The sequence below is a fragment of the Vulpes vulpes genome, chromosome 3 (assembly GCF_048418805.1).
Source record: "Vulpes vulpes isolate BD-2025 chromosome 3, VulVul3, whole genome shotgun sequence".
Classification (NCBI taxonomy): domain Eukaryota; kingdom Metazoa; phylum Chordata; class Mammalia; order Carnivora; family Canidae; genus Vulpes; species Vulpes vulpes.
Window position 1 is genome coordinate 106,279,610 of NC_132782.1, and position 18,785 is coordinate 106,298,394.

Below are 18,785 nucleotides of genomic sequence, written 5' to 3' on the forward strand. Positions count from 1 at the left end.
ATAAAAGTCAATTAAGTCAAAGTGCTTGGTTTTATATATCCTCACTGATTTTCTTTTGGTCTTGTTATTGTATCAATTGATGAGAGAAGGCTGTTAAACTCTCCAACTGTGTTTGTGGATTTCTCAATTTCTTCATTTGATTCTGTCCATTTTTGCTTCTTGTGTGTTGACATGCTGCTATTAGGTGCATGTGCATTTATGATTGTTACACTTTCTTGATGAATCAAGCCATTTATTGTGAAATGTGCTGTGTCTCATATGACTCTCTTTTTAAAAGATTTTATTTATTTATTCATGAGAGACACAGAAAGAGAGGCAGAGACATACATAGGCAGAGGGAGGAGAAGCAGGCTCCCTGCAGGGAGCCCAATGTGGGACTTGATCCCAGTACCCCGGGATCATGCCCTGAGACAAAAAGGCAGACCTGCTCAACCGCTGAACCACCCAGGTGTCTGTCATACGATTCTTTATCTGAAGTCTGTTTTGTCTGATACTAATGTAGCCACTCTTGCATTTTTATTGCCATTCACCTTGTATGTATTTTGCCACCTTTTTGCTTTAAACACGTCTCCTTATATTTAAGGTAAATTTCTTGTAGACCACATATTTAGAGTTTGCTTTTATGTCTAGCCTGATAACCTCTGCCTTTTAATTATACTAGTTAGTTGACTGATGTTTAATGGAACTATAGATATAATTGGATTTATGTCTACTATTTTGCTATTTGCTTTTCCATATATTTTTTGTTCCTCTATTCTTTTCTTGCTTGCTTTTGGATCAGTTAAAAAATTAGAACTTAGTTCTATCTATTTCTCTTTAAATATCTGTTTCTTTGTATTATTTAACATTTTACTTAGCATTTGAATTGAAGTATTTCACATTAAGTGTAAGAACCTGGGCTTTCATCCCTTTCTGCTGTCGTTGCCTTCTGTGTTAGATCTACATATACTCCAACTCTCCAATACAACATAATAATTTTTGCTTTAGTCATATTGATTTGAAAGAAGTTAAGAGAAATATTTTTTTATTTTTCACACACATATTCACCATTTTGGGGTTCTTCACTCCTTCCTAAAGTTCAAAATTTCTTTTTAGTATCATTTCCTATTATTTTAAAGAACCACCTTCAGCATTTCTTGGAAGGCAGGGTAACTATCAGTGAATCCCTTTCATTTTAATTTGTCTGAAAATATTATGTTTGCCTTCATTCCCAAAGGACATTTTGTATATGCATAAATTTAAACACATAGGACGTTTTCACTTTTGGGAAGTTATTTCTTCAAAGATTTTTTTCTGTCCCATTTTCTCTGTCCTCTCCTCCTTGGGATTTCCAGTTGATATGTTTCAGAACTTTTGATACTGTTGCATAGGTCTCTGAAGTTCCCTTGATTTTTTTTTAGTCTTTTTTCTTTCTTCAGATGTCTATTGATCTGTCTTCCAGCTCACTGATGTTTTCTTTTGTCTTCTCCAAATACCACCCAATAAAAATTTTAGGATTATCTGATACATTTTTTAAATCTTAGATTTTGTAGTTTTTGTTCTGGAATCACCATCAGGGTTTCAAAAAAATGATTTCCATTTTTTTAAACATTTTGTTTATTCATTCACAAGAGACACACAGAGAGAGGCAGAGACATAGGCAGAGGGAGGAGAAGCAGACTCCATGCAGGGAGCCTGATGTGGGACTCGATCCCAGAACCCTGGGATCACTCTCTAAGCTGAACTGCTGAGCCACCCAGGTGTCCCTGATTTCCATTTTAAGGCTGAGATTGCCTCTGTTCATTCGATACAAGAATATTGTCCTTATATTCTCAAGCATAGTAATAAGAGGTGTTTTTAAAATCCTTATAACGTCCTTGTCCTATTTCTTGGTACCTCTAGAAATTTGAGATTGTATTCTGGACGTTTTGAATGATGTAGAGACTCTGATTTTTTTATTTCTCTCTCTTTTTAAATATTGTGTTTATTTATTCATGAGAGATACACAGAGAGAGGCAGAGATGTAGGCAGAGGGAGGAGGCTCCATGCAGGGACCCCAATGTGGGACTCTATCCCAGGACCCCAGGATCATGACCTGAGCTGAAGGCAGTTGCTCAACCACTGAGCTACCCAGGTGTCCCTCTTTTTTACTGCTCTGAAGAGGGTTTCTGTTTGATTGTTTCATGATTGTTTTTGTTTTTTCTTATTTTAGCTGGCATTTAACTTGGCTAGACTCAGAATCTAAACTCTCTCCACTCCAGTGGAATGCAGCTGAAATCAGTTCAGTTCTCTTATTTTTGCTGGGCTACTTGGAATCTTTTCTACCCTTTTGAAGTTTGGGGATCAGCAAAGATTTGAACAGAGTTTATAGGTAGAATTTAGAGTTTCCCCTGGTTGGCCCTCTCCAGAATTCCCCACTTTCCTTTTCATTTGTTGCTATTACTTTGAATTCTGTTTTCAGACTCTTTAGTTGTTTAGACTGTGGATTGTAGTCTGAACGTTGTCCACTTTCATGGCACCAAAAAGAATGAAAACATGCAACTCATTTAGGGCTAATCATTTCCTCCAAGTGTTGACTCCCATCCAGGGTCTGCCTATCTGTGGTCACTCTCCTGTCACTTCAGATAGTTGTTTCTTCATTTTGCCCAGAGTTTACAATTGTTATCTTGGGAGCATTGGTCCAGTAAAACTCCCCAACCATTCATAGAAATGGACATGTTCCTATATTTTCTGAGCTCTTCCTTCCATTATGACCATAAAGATGTTTCAGTCTCATTTTATGTTTTCTGTGACATGAAATAAGCCATTTCTCCAAGGATCCTTGGTTCCTTTCAGTGCAAATTAGTATGTAGAAACTAAGATCTCAGTGCCTGGTATGTTTTTTCCTACTGGACTATCCATCTGGGCCTTTTTAAATGGATGGATCAAGGAAACAGAAGTGTACACACACACACACTTTCTATATCTGTTTATAGGTAGATAAGTTTAAAGCCATTAGTTTACACTGATGTCCTCAACTTCAGACTATCCTCAAAATGCTAATTCTCATTTTTTTCCCTTTTCATATTTCTCATTCCCTTCTCCAACAGAAAGAAACCAATTATCCAAAAATATATTTATGTATGTGTTCAGCCCAAGAACACATAGAAAGTAGTTTCAGAGTTACTAACATATAGTTCTGTGAAGGTAAACTTTGTTAATTAGAATTCAATATTTGATTAGAATTCTTTTCATCTTTGGCCTGAACATAATGTGGTTGAGATCCATCCAAATAGTTGTTGAAGGCATAAATCCAAACCCTGTGTTCAAATGTTTGTTAGGGTTAATCCCCACCCCCACCCCTCATGTGATTCTGTTAATCATTTGAAATACAGTTGGCTTCACTGGTTTCTGTTTGTATTCCATTTTTAGGTTTTCCCCTTTCCTTATTGACTTTATATATTTGTTTTTTTGATTATGTGAAACATTAACAAGGTTCCCAAAGCCAGGATCACACAGAAAGGGACCCTTTGCCCAAGCATCCTGGACCGTAACACCCTATCTAGACATCTGTCCAGGGCCCAGCTTTCAGAACCTGAAGGCTCTGCTTGCTTCCCCCAAAAGGTGGATGCTATTCTCTGGTCTGGTAGTAACATTAGCACTGACCCTCCTAATCCCAAATTGGTTAAAATATGCCAAAGTCAAATTTCATAATAAAATGCAAAGGTTTGAAAAATGTAAATATAATCAACTCAATAAATGTTACAGAGAACCATTCTTTTTTTAAGATTTTATTTATTTAGGGCAGCCTGGGTGGCTCAGAGGTTTAGCACTGCCTTCAGCCCAGGGCATGACCCGGGAGACCCAGGATCGAGTCCTACATTGGGCTCCCTGTATGGAGCCTGCTTCTCCCTCTGCCTGTGTCTCTGCCTCTTTCTCTCCCCATGTTTCTCGTGAATAAATAAATAAAATCTTTTAATATTTATTACTCATGAGACACACACAGAAAGAGACAGAGACACAGGCAGAGGAAGAAGCAGGCTCCCTGTGGGGAACCCGATGCAGGACTCGATCCCAGGAACCCGGGATCATGCCTTGAGCCAAAGGCAGGTGCTCAACCACTGAGCCACCCAAGTGCCCCACAGAGAACGTTTCTTGTCAAGTTTACTTTGAGTAACACTGATGCTCCCTCCTTCATTTCCTAACACCTATTACTTCATTTCTGAAGGCAATTATTTTCTTGGAGTGTAGTTTACATATAGGATTGACGTTTTGGTAAACTCACAGTTGTATGGCTACCAAAACAATCTTGATACAGAACAATCCCATCTCCCCCCACAAAGTTCTGTCTTGCCACCCATTGTAGTCAGCCTCTCTCCCACACGCAACCCTGGCAACCACTGAGCTGCTGTCCATCCCCACGGTTTTGGCTTTTCTATAATGTGACATGAATGGGAACATACAGTATGTTAACTCTTTTGAGTGTGGTGTCTTTTGCCCAATGTAATATGGTCGAGATTCATCCAAGCTGTGGCACATATCCATAGTTTATTCCTTTTTATTGCTGAGTTGTAGTCCATGGTATGGATATACTGCAGATTATCCACGCACAGTTGAAGGACATATGGGTTGTTTTCAGTACTTTCCAATTACAAATGAAGCTACTATAGTCATTGGCCTACAGGTTTTTGTGGGACCATATGGTTTCATTTCCCTTGAGTAAATACCTAGGAGCGGAATTGCATTGGCAATTACATGGATTGGCAATTACAGGATTGCATGGCAAATACATGTTGAAATCTAGAGGAAACTGCTGTACCATTTCACATTCCCACCAGTGTGGTGAGAATCCTCATTCCTTTGCATCTTTGCTAGCAATTGGTGTTGTCAATTTTTGGTTTGGGGGCTTTCAGTTGTGATTTATACTTGAATCCCATTTTGGTTTAAATTTGCATTTTCCTCAGGACTAATTACGTTGAACATCTTCAGAGGCTTATGTGCTACTTAAAAATTTTGTGAGCAAAGTGTCTATTTAAACATTTTGCCCATTTAAAAAATTGAGTTGTTTTCTTGAATTCCCAAACTGAATTTGGGAATTACTTACACAAGTCCTGTATAAGATATGTGTTTTGAAAATATCTTCTCCCAATCTGTGGCTTTACATTCTTTCACTGGTGTCTTTTGAACAACAAAGATTTTGAATTTCGATCAAGTCCAATTGATTTTTTTAATGAATAATGCTTTTTCTGTCATATAAGATATCTTTATTTACTAAACCTGAGGCCACACCTTAGAAGTTTTATGATTTTAGGTTTTAAAATGTGGGCTTCTGATTAATTTTGAATTAAATTGTGTATATGATTGGGTAAAGGTCAAGGTAATTTTTTTACTTGTGGATTTTCAATCATTTCAGCACATTCATTATAAAGACCATCCTTTCTCTCCTGAATTATTTTTGTACCTTTGTCAAATATCAATCGACCATGTGTGTGGGTCTATTCCTGGACTCTATGCTGTCCTATCAACAATATTTCATTTTCTCTTCTCAATAGTCTAGTGAAATCTTACTTTGGCTATCCATGATTAACTGGTTATTATCTTACAGGATATGGTAACATAGGGCCTTACAACATAGAGAATTTGTAAAAAGATGACCACAAGATTCTGTGAGAAAGCTCTATCTTTGTGGAAAGTGCCCTGAACTCTGTGATTGAGATTTGCATGAGTTCTGGGTCTGGAAGCACAGAACTGCAGCCCAGTGGTACAGAAGGGCCTCTTCCCTGGTGGTGGTAGCCCACGAATCCAACCTTCAATGATAGGAGGGGGAGATATAAGGGTATTTGGACCATGCCAGGGTTCCGAGAGAACCTGGATGGGGGCCAGGAGATGCAAATGGTTCTGATTACAGCAAGAATTTCCCTGTTGCATGAATTATATATGGGAATGGACTGGCCCAAATATGTGGATTCTTCTCTGGATGGATGAGACCTCCAAGCAATTTTTCCATCCCCAGAATTCCAGGTTGGATCCTCAAGTCTTCCTGGGTCGCATTTTTACAGTCTGTACAATGGGGTCATTCTATCACTGTAGTCTGTGGCTCTCTTAAGCAGGAAGTGAGCACTGATATTAACTGAGGTTCCTTAGTAGGCCTCCTGCTCCCCAGTGCCCCTGCCCAAAGCCCTTTTGCTTGTGAATTAGCTTGCTTGATCCTCACAGCATCCTGGGAGGGAGCTGGTTTAATTTGGTCCATTCCCCAGATATGCCCTCCTGATATGAGTAGAATTACATCGTGGATCTAGGAACTTCCTACCCCAGGATCCTTTTCCCTTCTGTCCAGAATGGCCCAGTCCCCTGGGCTGGCCCCCTGCTCTGTATAACTTCTCTGCCATCCTCTGCAGGCACCATCAAGGTCACAGCTGACTCAGCTGTGCTGGGCTTCCTCCTGCGGGACAAGCACAAAAAGACAGGGAACAGCACCAGCGTGCACAGTGTGACCTGTATCCTCACCCAGAACAGCAGCCAGGCTTTGCCGAGAGAGCTCTGGCTGAGAGGGCAGCTGCAGACCCAGACGGGGAGCCTTGGGGGCCAGGCCCGGCTCCGGGCCGATGCGGCCAGCCTGGCTCTGGGTGGCATCTGCACCTGGGGCTCTGGGCATGGCCAGCTCTCAGGTCACCTAAGTCATAACATCAGCACCTTGGGTGAGGCAGGTAGGTGGGGTGGACAGGGCCAAATGCCATCTTCCCCGAGGGCTCCTGGTTTCTGAAGCCAAGGGGGAGAAGTGAGAGGGAAACCTCCAGTCCCCAAATCCACCTTCCAGCCCTATTTCCTTCCCCTGCCAGCTTCTCCCAGCGCTTCCATCTCCCGGGCGGGGGTGGGGGGGTTGTTATTCATCTAGAACCCACAGTGTGGGGACAGCAGTGGTTACTGAGTATTCACATGCTTCCCAGCCCAGTGGCAGATAGCCCCTGTGGCCAGCCCCGCCCCTCCCTCCCCTCCGCTTCTCAGGCTCCAAGGCTGGTCCAGCAGGGCCTCCAGAATATGCTGCTGCACCACAGTTAGGAAATAGGACATCCTGCAGCTCTAGCTTCTTGGGGACATTTCAGTAAGGCCTGGAGAGGCCCAAAGGTGCAGCAGCCAGGGGAGAGGGCAAGTTCAGGTTCCCCCACCCCATGCCTCGCCCTGGAGGGGTTAGAAATGGGAAGGGGACACCAGTCCTGTCACTTGCTGAGTGGCACCTGGTGAAATCGCCACTTCTGTGGATCAGAAATGGTTTACTGGTGCCACTTGCCTATGGTTCCATCTGGTGTACGGGGAGAAGTGGGACCTGAGGGGCAGGAGTTTGCCTCAAGGCCTGGGGACCCTGCAGAGAGAGGGAGCGCTGACAGCGACCTGCACCCCCGCCCCACTCCTGTAGCCTACCCCCAGCTCCCCCAGCTCCGAGGTCCCTCTCACCTGCAGGACTCCCGTCGGAGGCAGAGATGCACCTGTCACACACCCACGTGGCCTCCAACCTCTCCGCGAGCCTGGCCCTGCGCAGTGCGTGGGGTCAGCTGGACGCCGCCCTCGGCCTGGACCGCCCGGCCCCCGGCGCCCCGGGAGGCCTGCTCCGTGCCCGCCTGGCCCACAAGGTGCCCGGCCTCGGGCGCTGGGGCCTCCCCTCCTCCGTGGACGGCCGCGGCCACTTCCAGGTGGGGGGGGGGGCTGGGCGCGGGGCCCCCAGGGGTAGGGGTCCGCGGGGCACCCACAGCTTCGCTTCTGCGCAGAGCGCGGGACCCCGCGTGGCGGCCGGGCTGACGGCGAGCGCGGACGGGGAGCAGCTCCGCGTGGCCCTGGAGGCGAGGGCGCAGCGCGGCCACCACCGGCTGGTCCTGCGGCTGCAGCACGGCCTCTCGGCGCTGCTGGGCACCTGGCCTGCGCGACTCCAGGTGAGTGGCCCGCCCGTGGGCGCACCGAGCCCCCTCGGCCTCCCCAACCTCAGGGCTGACCCGCGGGCTCCAGCCTCCCGCCCGGGGCCCTCCCGGCGTCCGGCCCTCCCACCCAGGTCAGCCCCCTCCCCTGACACCCTGGTCCCTCCCACCCAGGTCAGCCCCCCCCGCCCGCCAGCCCAACCCCTCCCTGTCACCCTGCCCCTCCCCCCATCCTGGCCTCTCCCCTGCCACCCCGGCCCCTCCCACCCAGCCCAACCCCTCCCCTGCCACCCTGGCCCTCCCACCCAGCCCCACACCTCCCCTGCCACCCTCTGTCTGGGGTCTAGGTTGGGGGAAGGGGCCTCCCATCTCCCTCTTCCTGACAGTGGCGGTGGCTGTCAGCATGCCCTCCTACCCGCCCTGCTGGTCTCCGCAGGTCAACTGTACTGGGGACACCTCACCTGCCCAGCTGTCAGGGCTCTGCTGGGGGGACTTTGCCAGGCAGCCTCTTGAGGTAAACGGGTCTCTGTCATAGGTGGGATAGTGGTGGCAGATGATGGCCCAGCCTAGGTAGCTGTAAGCTCTCCCGGGCTGGGGCACAGGTGGACGGTGGGTCCTCTCTATCGCAGGGTGATCTGTGGCTGCAAGGCCTGAGCACAGGGCCCAGACCCCCTGAGCTCTAGCAGGGCCCTGTGGCTCCTGGACCCCGGAGTGAGCTAGACATGGGGCACCCATGGGGCTGCCTCAGACCTTGTCAGTGCTTCTCTGTGGGCAGCCGAGTGGGCAGCTGGTTGCAGGCCTGGTCTGGCTGACGTCTGTGGCCTGATGGCAATGGTGGTGGGGCACACAGCCCAGAGGACTGCCTGGGGGAGGAAGACAGAGGTATTTCTGCTCCTGAGACCTGCTGGCCTGGCCTGACTATGTGCTGGCATCCCCTGCAGGAGCTGGGTCACTTTCCCGAGGTCACACTGCAACCTAAGCAGTGGGAGGGTTAATTAGGAGAATAAGGGGGTCAGGACTGAAGGGGTTTTAGCCGCTGGACAGAGGGGTGCCTTCCCTGCATGGAATTAAGGATAGTGTACGTTTGCCCCAGCGTTGGTGGTATTATCCCCGCCCAGGGGAAGAGGCTGTGAGCAGCTCCTGGTTCTCTCATGGGGGTGCAGGCTGGCCCCCAGGTCCTGAGAATACACAGCCCAGAGGAGTGGTGACTTCCTTTTAGGGCATTAAGAAGGGACACACCCCAGACAAGCCACATGAGCGAGGTTGAGACTTGAGACCCCATCATGGAAATGGGAGAGTGCTCGGGATGGACCCACAGACCTGCCTATGGGGAGGGGACGTCAGGGACCCTGAGATGGTGAACTTCGTGACTCCCTGGGTGATCATTTTCAGCTCAGGGAGAAGCACTTCGCAAGAGTATAGCTTGTTCACTGGGTATGTGGGTGGCCCGGGGGGCTGGGGTTCCCTTGACCACCCAGGCCAGGCAGAAGGTGAACCGCTCCTTGATGAGGTATTGCAGGAACACCTACTCGGCCTCACCTTGCTTTTCCTGGGGGCAGGATCTGGCTGTGTTGTCCTTGAATGGCTCCCTCCTGGTCCACCCTTGCACGGCCAGCCTGGCAGCTCAGGTATCTTCTGGGGACACCTTCGCCCGGGCCCACATCCACACAGCCTGCGGCCACCACCATACCCACCTGGACACCAGCCTCCAACATGCATGGCCTCCACTTCAGGCGCTCGGGGTCGCCCCCGACAACCATATTCAAGTGTCTGTGGGGGGACACGAACCCCCCAGGGCCAGGCTGGCGGTGGCCTTGGGCCAGTGCACCCTGACTGCTCATGGGGATGTCATTACTGAGGCCAACACCACACACGCCAACTGGACCCTGTCTGTGGTGAATCGCTGTCCCCCGCTGGAGGTAAGCCCCCTCCCCACCCATCAGGGCTCCCACCTCCCTCCCTAAATTACTAACTTCTTACACGTCCCCAGCTTTGCACTCAGCATGAAAATCTTCCATCTTTTTGCAGTTGTCACCTGACTTTGGGGATGCATCTGCTACAAAGCTTTGAGCCAAAAATAGGACCCAAACTGAATTGTCTTCCTCTCTGGGGCTCAGGTTCATTCTTTTCTCGTGATCTCACTTATCCTGCCCTGAGGATTAGGGGTCTAGAAGTAATAATAAGAATACTAAGAAGTAACCTGATTTTTGGGAGCCCCACCCGCTGAGTGCTAAGGCTCCTTAAATCCTCACGCCCGCTAGGAAGGGGCTGCTTGTATCCCTAGGCCTAGAGTCTAGGCCCAGAGAAGTTGGGGAACCTGAGTGGAATTAACCCCATTGCTCCCTCTCGTTCCCATCTTCGGTCGGTGCCTCTGTGTGGGGCATGTCGTCAGCCCCAGAAGCAAGTCACTTAGGCTCCCTGCCCTTCAGCCAATGACCATAGATATTGATGCTGACTTTCTAATAGCCAGTGCTTTCTGGGTGCCTGGCTCTGGTCTGCAAGTCAACAAGTATTTTTTTTTTTAAGACTTTATTTATTTATTCATGAGAGACAGAGAGAGGCAGAGACATAGGCAGAGGGAGAAGCAGGCTCCCTGCGGGGTGCCCGATACAGGACTCGATCCTAGGACCCCAGGATCACGACCTGAGCCAAAGGTAGATTCTCAACCACTGAGCCACCCAGGGGCCTCAAGTCATAAGTATTAACTCATTTACATTCCCAGTGACTTAGGTTGCTGTGATTAACCCCCATTTCTGAGATGGGTAAACTGAGATTGCAGGTTCAGAAAGCTCAGTGAGGTACCTATGGTGTCAGTCACTTTGCAGAGGGAGGTGCTGGTGGAGTTGAGGCTAAAGGGTGACACTGCCCTCTTCCCGGCCGGGCCCATCCCCAGCTCTCCGACCTGGGCTTCTGCAGCTGCCCTTAGATCCAGCCGCTTCTCATATTCCAGGCAACAGGCCTCCCGCAGGCTCTGCACTCCGAGGGCAACCTGAGCTGGAGCCCCTGCGAGGTCAGTCTGGCCACGGGCCTCCGCAGCGACGACGGAGATGCCCACCTGCAGCTGGCCCGCACCTGTGGGCCCCAGACCTCGGTCGTCGGGCGCCTGGCCCACTCCCTGCCCCTGCTGGGCCGCCTGGGCCTGCCACCCAGTGGCACCATCGGCCTGGCTGTCCAGCCACGGCCTGCCTCCCGCCGCTCCCTGGCCCTCCAGCTGGGGCCATGCCGGCTGCAGGGGACACTGGAGCAGCACGCTGGCAACCGGAGCGCATGGATGCTGGCCTCTGAGCCCGGCTGCCCGCTGCTGGAGGTGCGTACGGCAGGCCAGCGAGGCGGCCGGAGGGGCCTCCTGAGCCCCTGCCAGGGTGAGGCCTGAGCCTGGCTGGCTCCTTCCTCCCGGCGCTTCCCAAATTCTCTCCCCAACACTCGGTTCCTCTCTAGTCTCTTACTCCCACTTGGCAGATGGGAAGATCGAAGCCAAGAGCAATGAGAGTCAGTGCTGTGCAACAGAAGGACACAGACTTGGAAGTGATGAATTGGTCTTTTCAGTGAAATTCTGAGTCCAGGAAGGGAAATGGGGGGCACTGTCCTGAGGTGACAGGGGGGACAGACATGTCTTGGTTTCATAACCTGTTAGAAACCACTGGCTGGGCTTTATCTGGGCCAAGAGCTGGTCTCAGAATTATCCTGTGATATTTGGGGGAGGGAAACCCGACTCTCAAGAAAGGGAGATGCCGAGTCAGACGCGACTGACATCTTTGTCTGAGTAGGACAGGCCACCCTGCCAGTCTCCTTGTCTCTCCCTCCCCCCTGGTTTTTTTTTAAGATTTTATTTATTTATTCATGAGAAGACACAGAGAGAGATTGAGGCAGAGACACAGGCAGAGGGAGAAGCAGGCTCCACGCAGGGAGCCCGGTGCGGGACTCGATCCTAGGACCTCAGGATCACGCCCTGGGCCAAAGGCTCAACTACTGAGTCACCCTGGCGTCCCTGTCTCTCCCCTCCTGATGGAGCTTCCTGGGGGTAGGGACAGAGCCGGTCCCCTTGGCATCCCTAAGCACTCACAGATGCTCTGTCACTATCAAGTCAGCGCACAACTGAGCCACCAGAGCGTAAAGCATCACGGGAGCAGCAGGCCCACCCACTCGAACTCTAGGATGATGGAAAACCTCTGTCCTTTGCTGTCCAGGACGGCAGCCACTAGCCACGCAGTGGCCACGCAGAGCCCCTGAGCACTTTAGTGGTGCTCACCTGTGCAACCGAGAAACTGAATTTCTCCTTTTCCTTCATTTTAATTTAAATGGAAACAGCCCCATGCAGTTAGCGACTATCCTGTTGGAAGGCCTCGATTAGAGGCACAGACCCATCAGATGCAGACCTCAGCTCTGCTGGTACCTGCTGGTACCCTGGGCTTTCACTTTGCCTCTCTGAGCCTCAGTGTCCCCATCTGTCATATGGAGCCAGTGATTTCCCAACTCAGGGCTGGGAATCGGCTGGAAAGAGGTGGTTCCTGCAGAGCACTTAGCGTGAGGCTGGGTGGCTACTAAGTTTCTACACTGGATAGTTGCTGTGTTGCTGTGTGTTGTGATTGCAGCTGTTTTGTTGTTACTGGGATGGGGGGTGGGGTGAGGGAAGCACAGATTGGGGGGCTGGGAGCTGGAGGGAATTGAGGGTGGCAGATGGAGAATCGGACTCGCTCCTGATGTGGGACCTCCCTCTGAACCTCCACTCTGGTCTGGCAGGGTCTGGGCCTCCCAGCAGGAACACAGTTCAACGGCTCCCTGCAGGCTACAGGTGGGGAAGCCGAGGTGGCAGGGACCCTCGCATCGGCCAGTGGGACAGCCTCCCTGACCTTGACAGCGGTCGTGCACCAGTCCGAGGCCACGCTTCGAGTGAAACTGAGTCACACGCTGTCTGCACTGCAGGCCGTCCCCCCCGAGGCCTTGCTGACCGTCCGGCTCCGGTGGGAGGCCGGGCACCGGCTGGGTCTGGAGCTGCAGGTGGGGGCCTGTGAGCTGCAGGGCAGTGGTGAGCTGCACCTGGACCACGGGCTGCAGTGGCGGGTGCTGGCCAAGAGCTCCTGCGAGGCTCTGCAGGTAAGTGGTGCGGCTGTGGGAGGAGTGGGTCCCAGGGTCTCCAAGGGGCAGGGCAGGGGCTTTCTTTGGAGGTTCACTAATTGCTGAGACCACTCAGCTCTGAAAATGTAGCCGTGAATCAAGCAGAGGTAAATGCCTGCCTAGGGGGAGACCAGCAATCCCCGGCACAAATCAGCGAATTGCAGACTACAGTACCTAGTGATAAGGACTACGAAGAAGCAGAAAGTAGGAACGGGGGAGTGAACGGCAGGACAGATACTGCAATTTTTATAAGTCGGTCACGTTTGGCCCAAAAGACAAGATGGCATTTGAGCAGAGACTTGAAGGAGAGGAAGGAGATGTGTGGATATCTGGGGAAAGAATCTTCTAGGCCAGGCCAGTGCAAAGGCCCTGAGGCAGAGGCAGAGAGGAATGGGCTTTTGCTAGGACCAGGGTCAGCAAACCCTTTCTCAAAAAGCCCACATAGGATATATCTTGAGCTTTGCAGGTTCAGCAGCCTCTGTTGTAAGTACTCAGCCCGGTGGTTACAGCACAAAACACTGTAGACAAGATATAAACAAATAGGTGTGACCGTGTTCCAATAAAGCTTTATTTAAAACAACAAGTAGCAGGCTGGATATGGCCCATGGGCCATAGTTTGCTGACTCCTGTTTTATGAAAAGCACGTGAGGTGTGGGAGAGCACTCACACTCAGGATCCTTTGCGGAGGCTGAGAGGGAGGCCTGGGTGGAAGTTTGGGTATGGGGGTGCTAGAGAGGGGGTGGGGGAGCAGGGTGGCCCCTCTGCTTGTGTCCTGGGTGACGAGAGGCCTGGGGTTGCTGTGCCCTGTGATGGAGAGCACAGTGGGCAGAGGGGGAGGGTCAGGGAGGCATTGCTGACTCAGTCCCATCTCCGACGTGTTAAGTGTGATGCCCAAGTGAAGGCGTCAGGGGCAGCTCTTGCAGTCAGGAGGTTGGCTGTGGTCTCTGCCTCTCCATGGTCCCCCCAAAAGCCACGAGACTGGCTGAGATGCCCGTGGGGTGGGTGGAGACTGAGCTGCAGCATAAGGGAGCAGGCCCGGGTACCGAGAACAAGCCAGGGAGGAGGAGAAACCCTAGGGAGGGTGGCCCAGAGGCCTAGGAGGAAGGCCTTCCAAAGAGGGAGGAGGGGTTAAGGGGTCCAATACCCGAGACAGGCAGGTGGATGTCTCAGCAAGGCCTGTGGCCTCCCATCTTGGAGGCCTGGAAACACCAGACTGAGCTGTGGCTCTGCCCCCTGCTCTGGGTGGCCTTAAGCGAGTCATTTGTTGCTTTCTGGGCCTCAGTTTTATCACAAAGTGGGGTGTAAAGACTCCTGCTCTCAGGATTAGTTAAAAAGGCACATACCCGATGCCCAGCGTTGCCCAATGTGCAGTGGGTGCTGGAAAATCAATGTGTCTTTCCCTGAAGGGCACTAGGGCAAGGAGCCAAAAGACACTCTGTGTACCAGCCTTGCAGCCGGTTTTCTGGAGGGAGCAGCTGTCTGGGTCTGCCCGGGGAGGGGGAGAGGGGGAGATGGGGAGACGGGAGTGAGGAGGGCTCTCCAGCTTCCCTGGCTGCGAGACTCTTGGGCAGGTTGGTTCACAAGACTGGGTTCTGTTGGCTGCAAAGATTTGGGATCCCTGGTGATCTGGGGAGGGCGGGGAGGCAGGAGGGAGGAGTTCATCAAAGAGTGGAGAGCAACAGTGGGGCCCTGGGGCGGGGGAGGGGGGGCACTGAGGACTTTATCCAAGTCACAAACCCTCTCCTAGAAAGATAAGGCCCCATTTGGCAGCCAGGTCAAGGGGGGGGGCCTTGGGACCCCCAATGCCCGCCTTGAACCCTGTCCTGGTTAAGAGCCCTGCTTCCGTGGCTCTCTCTAAACCCCTCCAGGCGCTGGGGGTCCCAGGCCGAGTCAGCAGCTCCGGGGAGGTCGTGCTGAACTCCGTGGCTGTGGACGCCCAGGTGCTGGTCGCCGTGAACAACAGCACGCTGCGGGGGGTGCTCATCCTCAAGACGACCGAGGTGAGGGCACGGGTATCGGGGTGCCTGGGGCCGCCTGGGAAGGGGTGCTGAGGCCCGAGAAGCACTGGACACTCTCCTAGCTCCAAAGAGACCCTGGGAGATGGAAGACTCGAGACCCAGACGTGGAGGAATGAGGCTTCCAAGAAGCAGCCTCTCGCCCCATTTCCCTTGGTCATTTGCTTTGAAAAATATTTTTTTTTAATGAAGTACAACCCGAATATTGTGCGAGTGCGGACATGAAAAATGCTCAGCTTGGTGAGATTTTTGCAAACCAAACACCACCCACCTCCAAGCACAGAAGGTGACCAGAAGCCCCCGCGGGCTCCCTTGCTCATCGCAGCCACACGCAAGGGCCCTCCCCCCGGCACGAGTTCCTGAATGTCACATCTGCAGAAGCACACGGCACATTCCTTTGCACATCTGCTTCCTTTTGTCCAACATCACGTTTGCACAGGTCGCCCTGGTGGCGGGGTTGGTCCAGCTCCCGCCTCTTGGTTTCAGCTCAGCTCATTGATCCCGGGGCGGGCTCGGCTCTACGCTCAGCGTGTGAAGACTTTCTCTCCCTCTCCTCCTCCCTCCTCCCCTCGAATACAGGAGTAAACCTTAAAAGACAGAGGGAAAATACTCATTGTGTTTGTGGGATTGGCCCATGCCTCACTGTCTTTTCCGCTTCACTGTCATCTAGTAACCCACAGGGTGTGTGTCTCACCAGTCCTCCATCCATTCTACTGATTAGCTTTTGGGTGGCGTCTTCTTTCTACTGTACATCGTGTTAGTTAACTGTGCACCTATTTTATTTTGTTGTAAAAATTTTTATCATGGTAAGATACATATAAAATTTTCCATCGTCACCATTTTTTTGTTTAAAGATTTTATTTATTTATTCATGAGAGAGAGAGGCAGAGACACAGGCAGAGGGAGAAGCAGGCTCCACGCCAGGAGCCCGACGTGGGACTCGATCCTGGGACTCCAGGATCACGCCTGGAGCCAAAGGCAGGTGCTAAACCGCTGAGCCACTCAGGGATCCCCCCATTTTTTTTAAGTCTAGAGTTCAGTGGTCTTCAGAACATTCACCTTGTTGGGCAACCATCCCCACCATCCGTCTCTAGAACTCTCTTCATATTGCACAACTGAAACTCTGTCTCCGTTACACACCAACTCCCCATTCACTGCTCCCCCGAGCCCCTTCCACTGAGCACTCTGGGTACCTCCAAGAAGTGGAATCACACAGTGTCTGTCTTCCCGTGACTTTCACTGAGCATCACGTCCCCAAGGTTCATCCGTGTTGTAGAAGGTGTCGGAATGTTCTTCCTTTTTTTAAAATTTTTTTTGAGATTTTATTTATTTATTCATGAGACAGGGAAAGAGGCAGAGACACAGGCAGAGGGAGAAGCAGGCTCCCTCCCCAGGACTCTGGGATCAGGACTTGAGCCAAAGCAGTCGCTCAACCACCCAGAATGTTCTTCCTTTTTACGGCTGAGTAATACCGTGCTGTAAGGACAGACCACTCTGTGTTCATCCACCATCCATCCTCCGACGCTCGGGCTGCTCCCGCCCCTTGGCTGTTGTGAGTAATGCTGCTGTGATCATGGGCGTGCAAATGTCTTTTCAAGACCCCGCTTTCAATTCTTACGGATGCAAGTGTCCAGTGTTTGCCTATTGCCAATACTGCTGCCTCGAGCACTCTCATCCGTGTGTCTTAGTGAAGAGGGACCGAGTGGAATTGCTGGATCGTAGGGTGTGCGTAGGTCTGTTTGATTTTAGCGAGAACCGCCTCACCTTCCAGAGCTCCCCGGGTGCGTCACTAACCTTTAGGCAACTCAGAAGTCCATGCCATTTGTCACCCTGGGCGTGCTCCCCGCAGCTGCCCACGGGGGGAGATCGCCAGTCACTCTGCGCCTCGTTCTGCGAGCACCATTCTGAGTGTTTCGGGAGTTTAGGTGTTTTTTTCTTTCTGTTGCATCCCAACCTCCAAGGCGTGTCCTTCTCAAACATTCCGTGGGGCCCTCCCTGTACCTTGCTGCAGCCTTTCTTTCTGACGTTCCTCTCGCGGGCTCCTCCCCCAGTGAATTTTGCACTCGCCGCTGACTTTATATGAGGCATCCCAAATGTGCTCACTGCATCTGGTGGAAATTCCTCATTTTTCTACAGGGCAACGGCCAACAGGAGGGAGAGAAGGAGGCTTGATTGAATGTCTGAGCGCTTTATTTTCCCCTCCATGGGAGAATCTGGCCATCTCCCAGTCGCTGAGTCTCTGTTTCTCTTGCTCCATGGTAGAGCCAGAGGCAGGTGGATGTGTTGCTCACGCACAGCCTGCCCCGACCCGGCCCCTTGGGCCTCCCAGCCCGGGTCCTGCTGGAGCTGGCCACCGAGAGCCACGGGTGCAGCTATCGACGCACCCTGCGGGCCGGAGTGGATGGCAGACAGGTGAGGGGCTCTGCGGGCGGGGCCTCGGGGAGCCGGGGGTGGTGGGGACAGCCCAGCCCAGCAGTCCGGGTCTCACAGTTGTCCACACTGACAGGTGTCTGAGGAGCTGACGTTCACTCGGCAGCCAGAGCACATGTCCCTGGACTACACGCTCCTGCACAACATCCCCACGCTGCGGACGCTGTGGGTGGAGGACAGTCTGAGCCTGCAGGTCAGCCCTGGCGAGCCCCCGTGGGGCCCACGCACGCACGCATGCATTCATTCAGCAGACGTTCTTGGAAGTACGGCGGAGACAAGGGGAGGGTGGAGGAAGGTTCAGACTTCCCTCTGAGCCTCAGTCTCCTCCTCTGGAAACTGGGGGTTAGCACTCCTCTCCCTAGCCTAGCTACGCCCCTGGGACCGTTACCCACTCTCCTTTCCTGAAACCTCCCCGCAGACCCCGTGCTTGTCCAGGGCGGGCTGGGCCAGTGTCTCACTCCATGCCCCGAATCTCCCCCCATTTCTCCCTCTCCGGGCCCCCAGACCTGCAGATCCATCTGCATGTGCATCCCCCACCGCTTGTAGGCCTGGCGGGCACCCCTGACTCAGTGTGCCCAACCCTACCCTCTGCCCCATCTCATTTCCTCATCTCGCCGAGTGGCACCTCATGTCCCTCCAGCAGCACAGCCAAAACCCGCAGGTCACCCTTCATCCCTGTTTCACTCACAGCGGATCCCACCCTCAGCAGATGCCAATGGGGCACCCTCCCAAATATACCTGGAGCCCGACAACCCCATCTTCCCACCTCCAGCTTTGTCGCCTGCTCCAGGCCACCTCAGGTCACTCCTGGGTTCCAGCCACCTAGCCGGGTTCCCGGCTCCCAACCGTGCCCCCTTGGGTCTCCACCCCAAGCCCCTCTAAATCCACCTGAGTCCATTAGACACCAGGCTGGCAGCAGAAAGCCTCCTGCAAGGATCTGGCCCTGTCCCCTCTCTAGCTCCCCCTGCCCCCAGTGACTCCCCTTGCTGACTTTCCTGCGGCCGCGCTTGCTGCCCCCTGTACCCAGGCTTGCCAGATGCATCTTCCCTTTGACTCCCACTGCCCGCCCCTGGGCCCCTCGGGTCTTGGCACACAGGTCCTTTCTCCGGCCTTCCCTGAATAGACCTGCCCTGGTCAACGTCACCCCCACCATATCCCTTTATAAAGAAGAAGTTCTTGTTTCTCCTCTGCTGCTTGGAACACTTCTGTGACCCGATGGGTGGGGATCCACCCCCAGCACCCAGTCTGTAGGCACCACCTTCCCCGCACGTGGATGTGTGTCCACCCACACTCTGCAGCCCCTCCTCCCCTTCCAGAGGATGGGCTCTGGGGCTGGAGGCTCCACCTTCTAACCAGGGCT

The 18,785-nt window shown here is 52.3% G+C and overlaps 1 protein-coding gene across 1 annotated transcript in view; it reads left to right on the forward strand.

The window, feature by feature from the left end:
• LOC112923224 (uncharacterized) overlaps positions 1-18,785 on the forward strand; it is a 141,960-nt gene that overhangs the window by 84,841 nt on the left and 38,334 nt on the right. The window contains exons 41-50 of the mRNA XM_072753850.1: positions 6,357-6,665; positions 7,417-7,646; positions 7,722-7,883; positions 8,302-8,379; positions 9,425-9,784; positions 10,816-11,172; positions 12,606-12,959; positions 14,849-14,980; positions 17,258-17,407; positions 17,502-17,618. Coding sequence (XP_072609951.1) covers positions 6,357-6,665; positions 7,417-7,646; positions 7,722-7,883; positions 8,302-8,379; positions 9,425-9,784; positions 10,816-11,172; positions 12,606-12,959; positions 14,849-14,980; positions 17,258-17,407; positions 17,502-17,618 — 2,249 coding nt within the window. The remainder of the gene's footprint in view (positions 1-6,356; positions 6,666-7,416; positions 7,647-7,721; positions 7,884-8,301; positions 8,380-9,424; positions 9,785-10,815; positions 11,173-12,605; positions 12,960-14,848; positions 14,981-17,257; positions 17,408-17,501; positions 17,619-18,785) is intronic.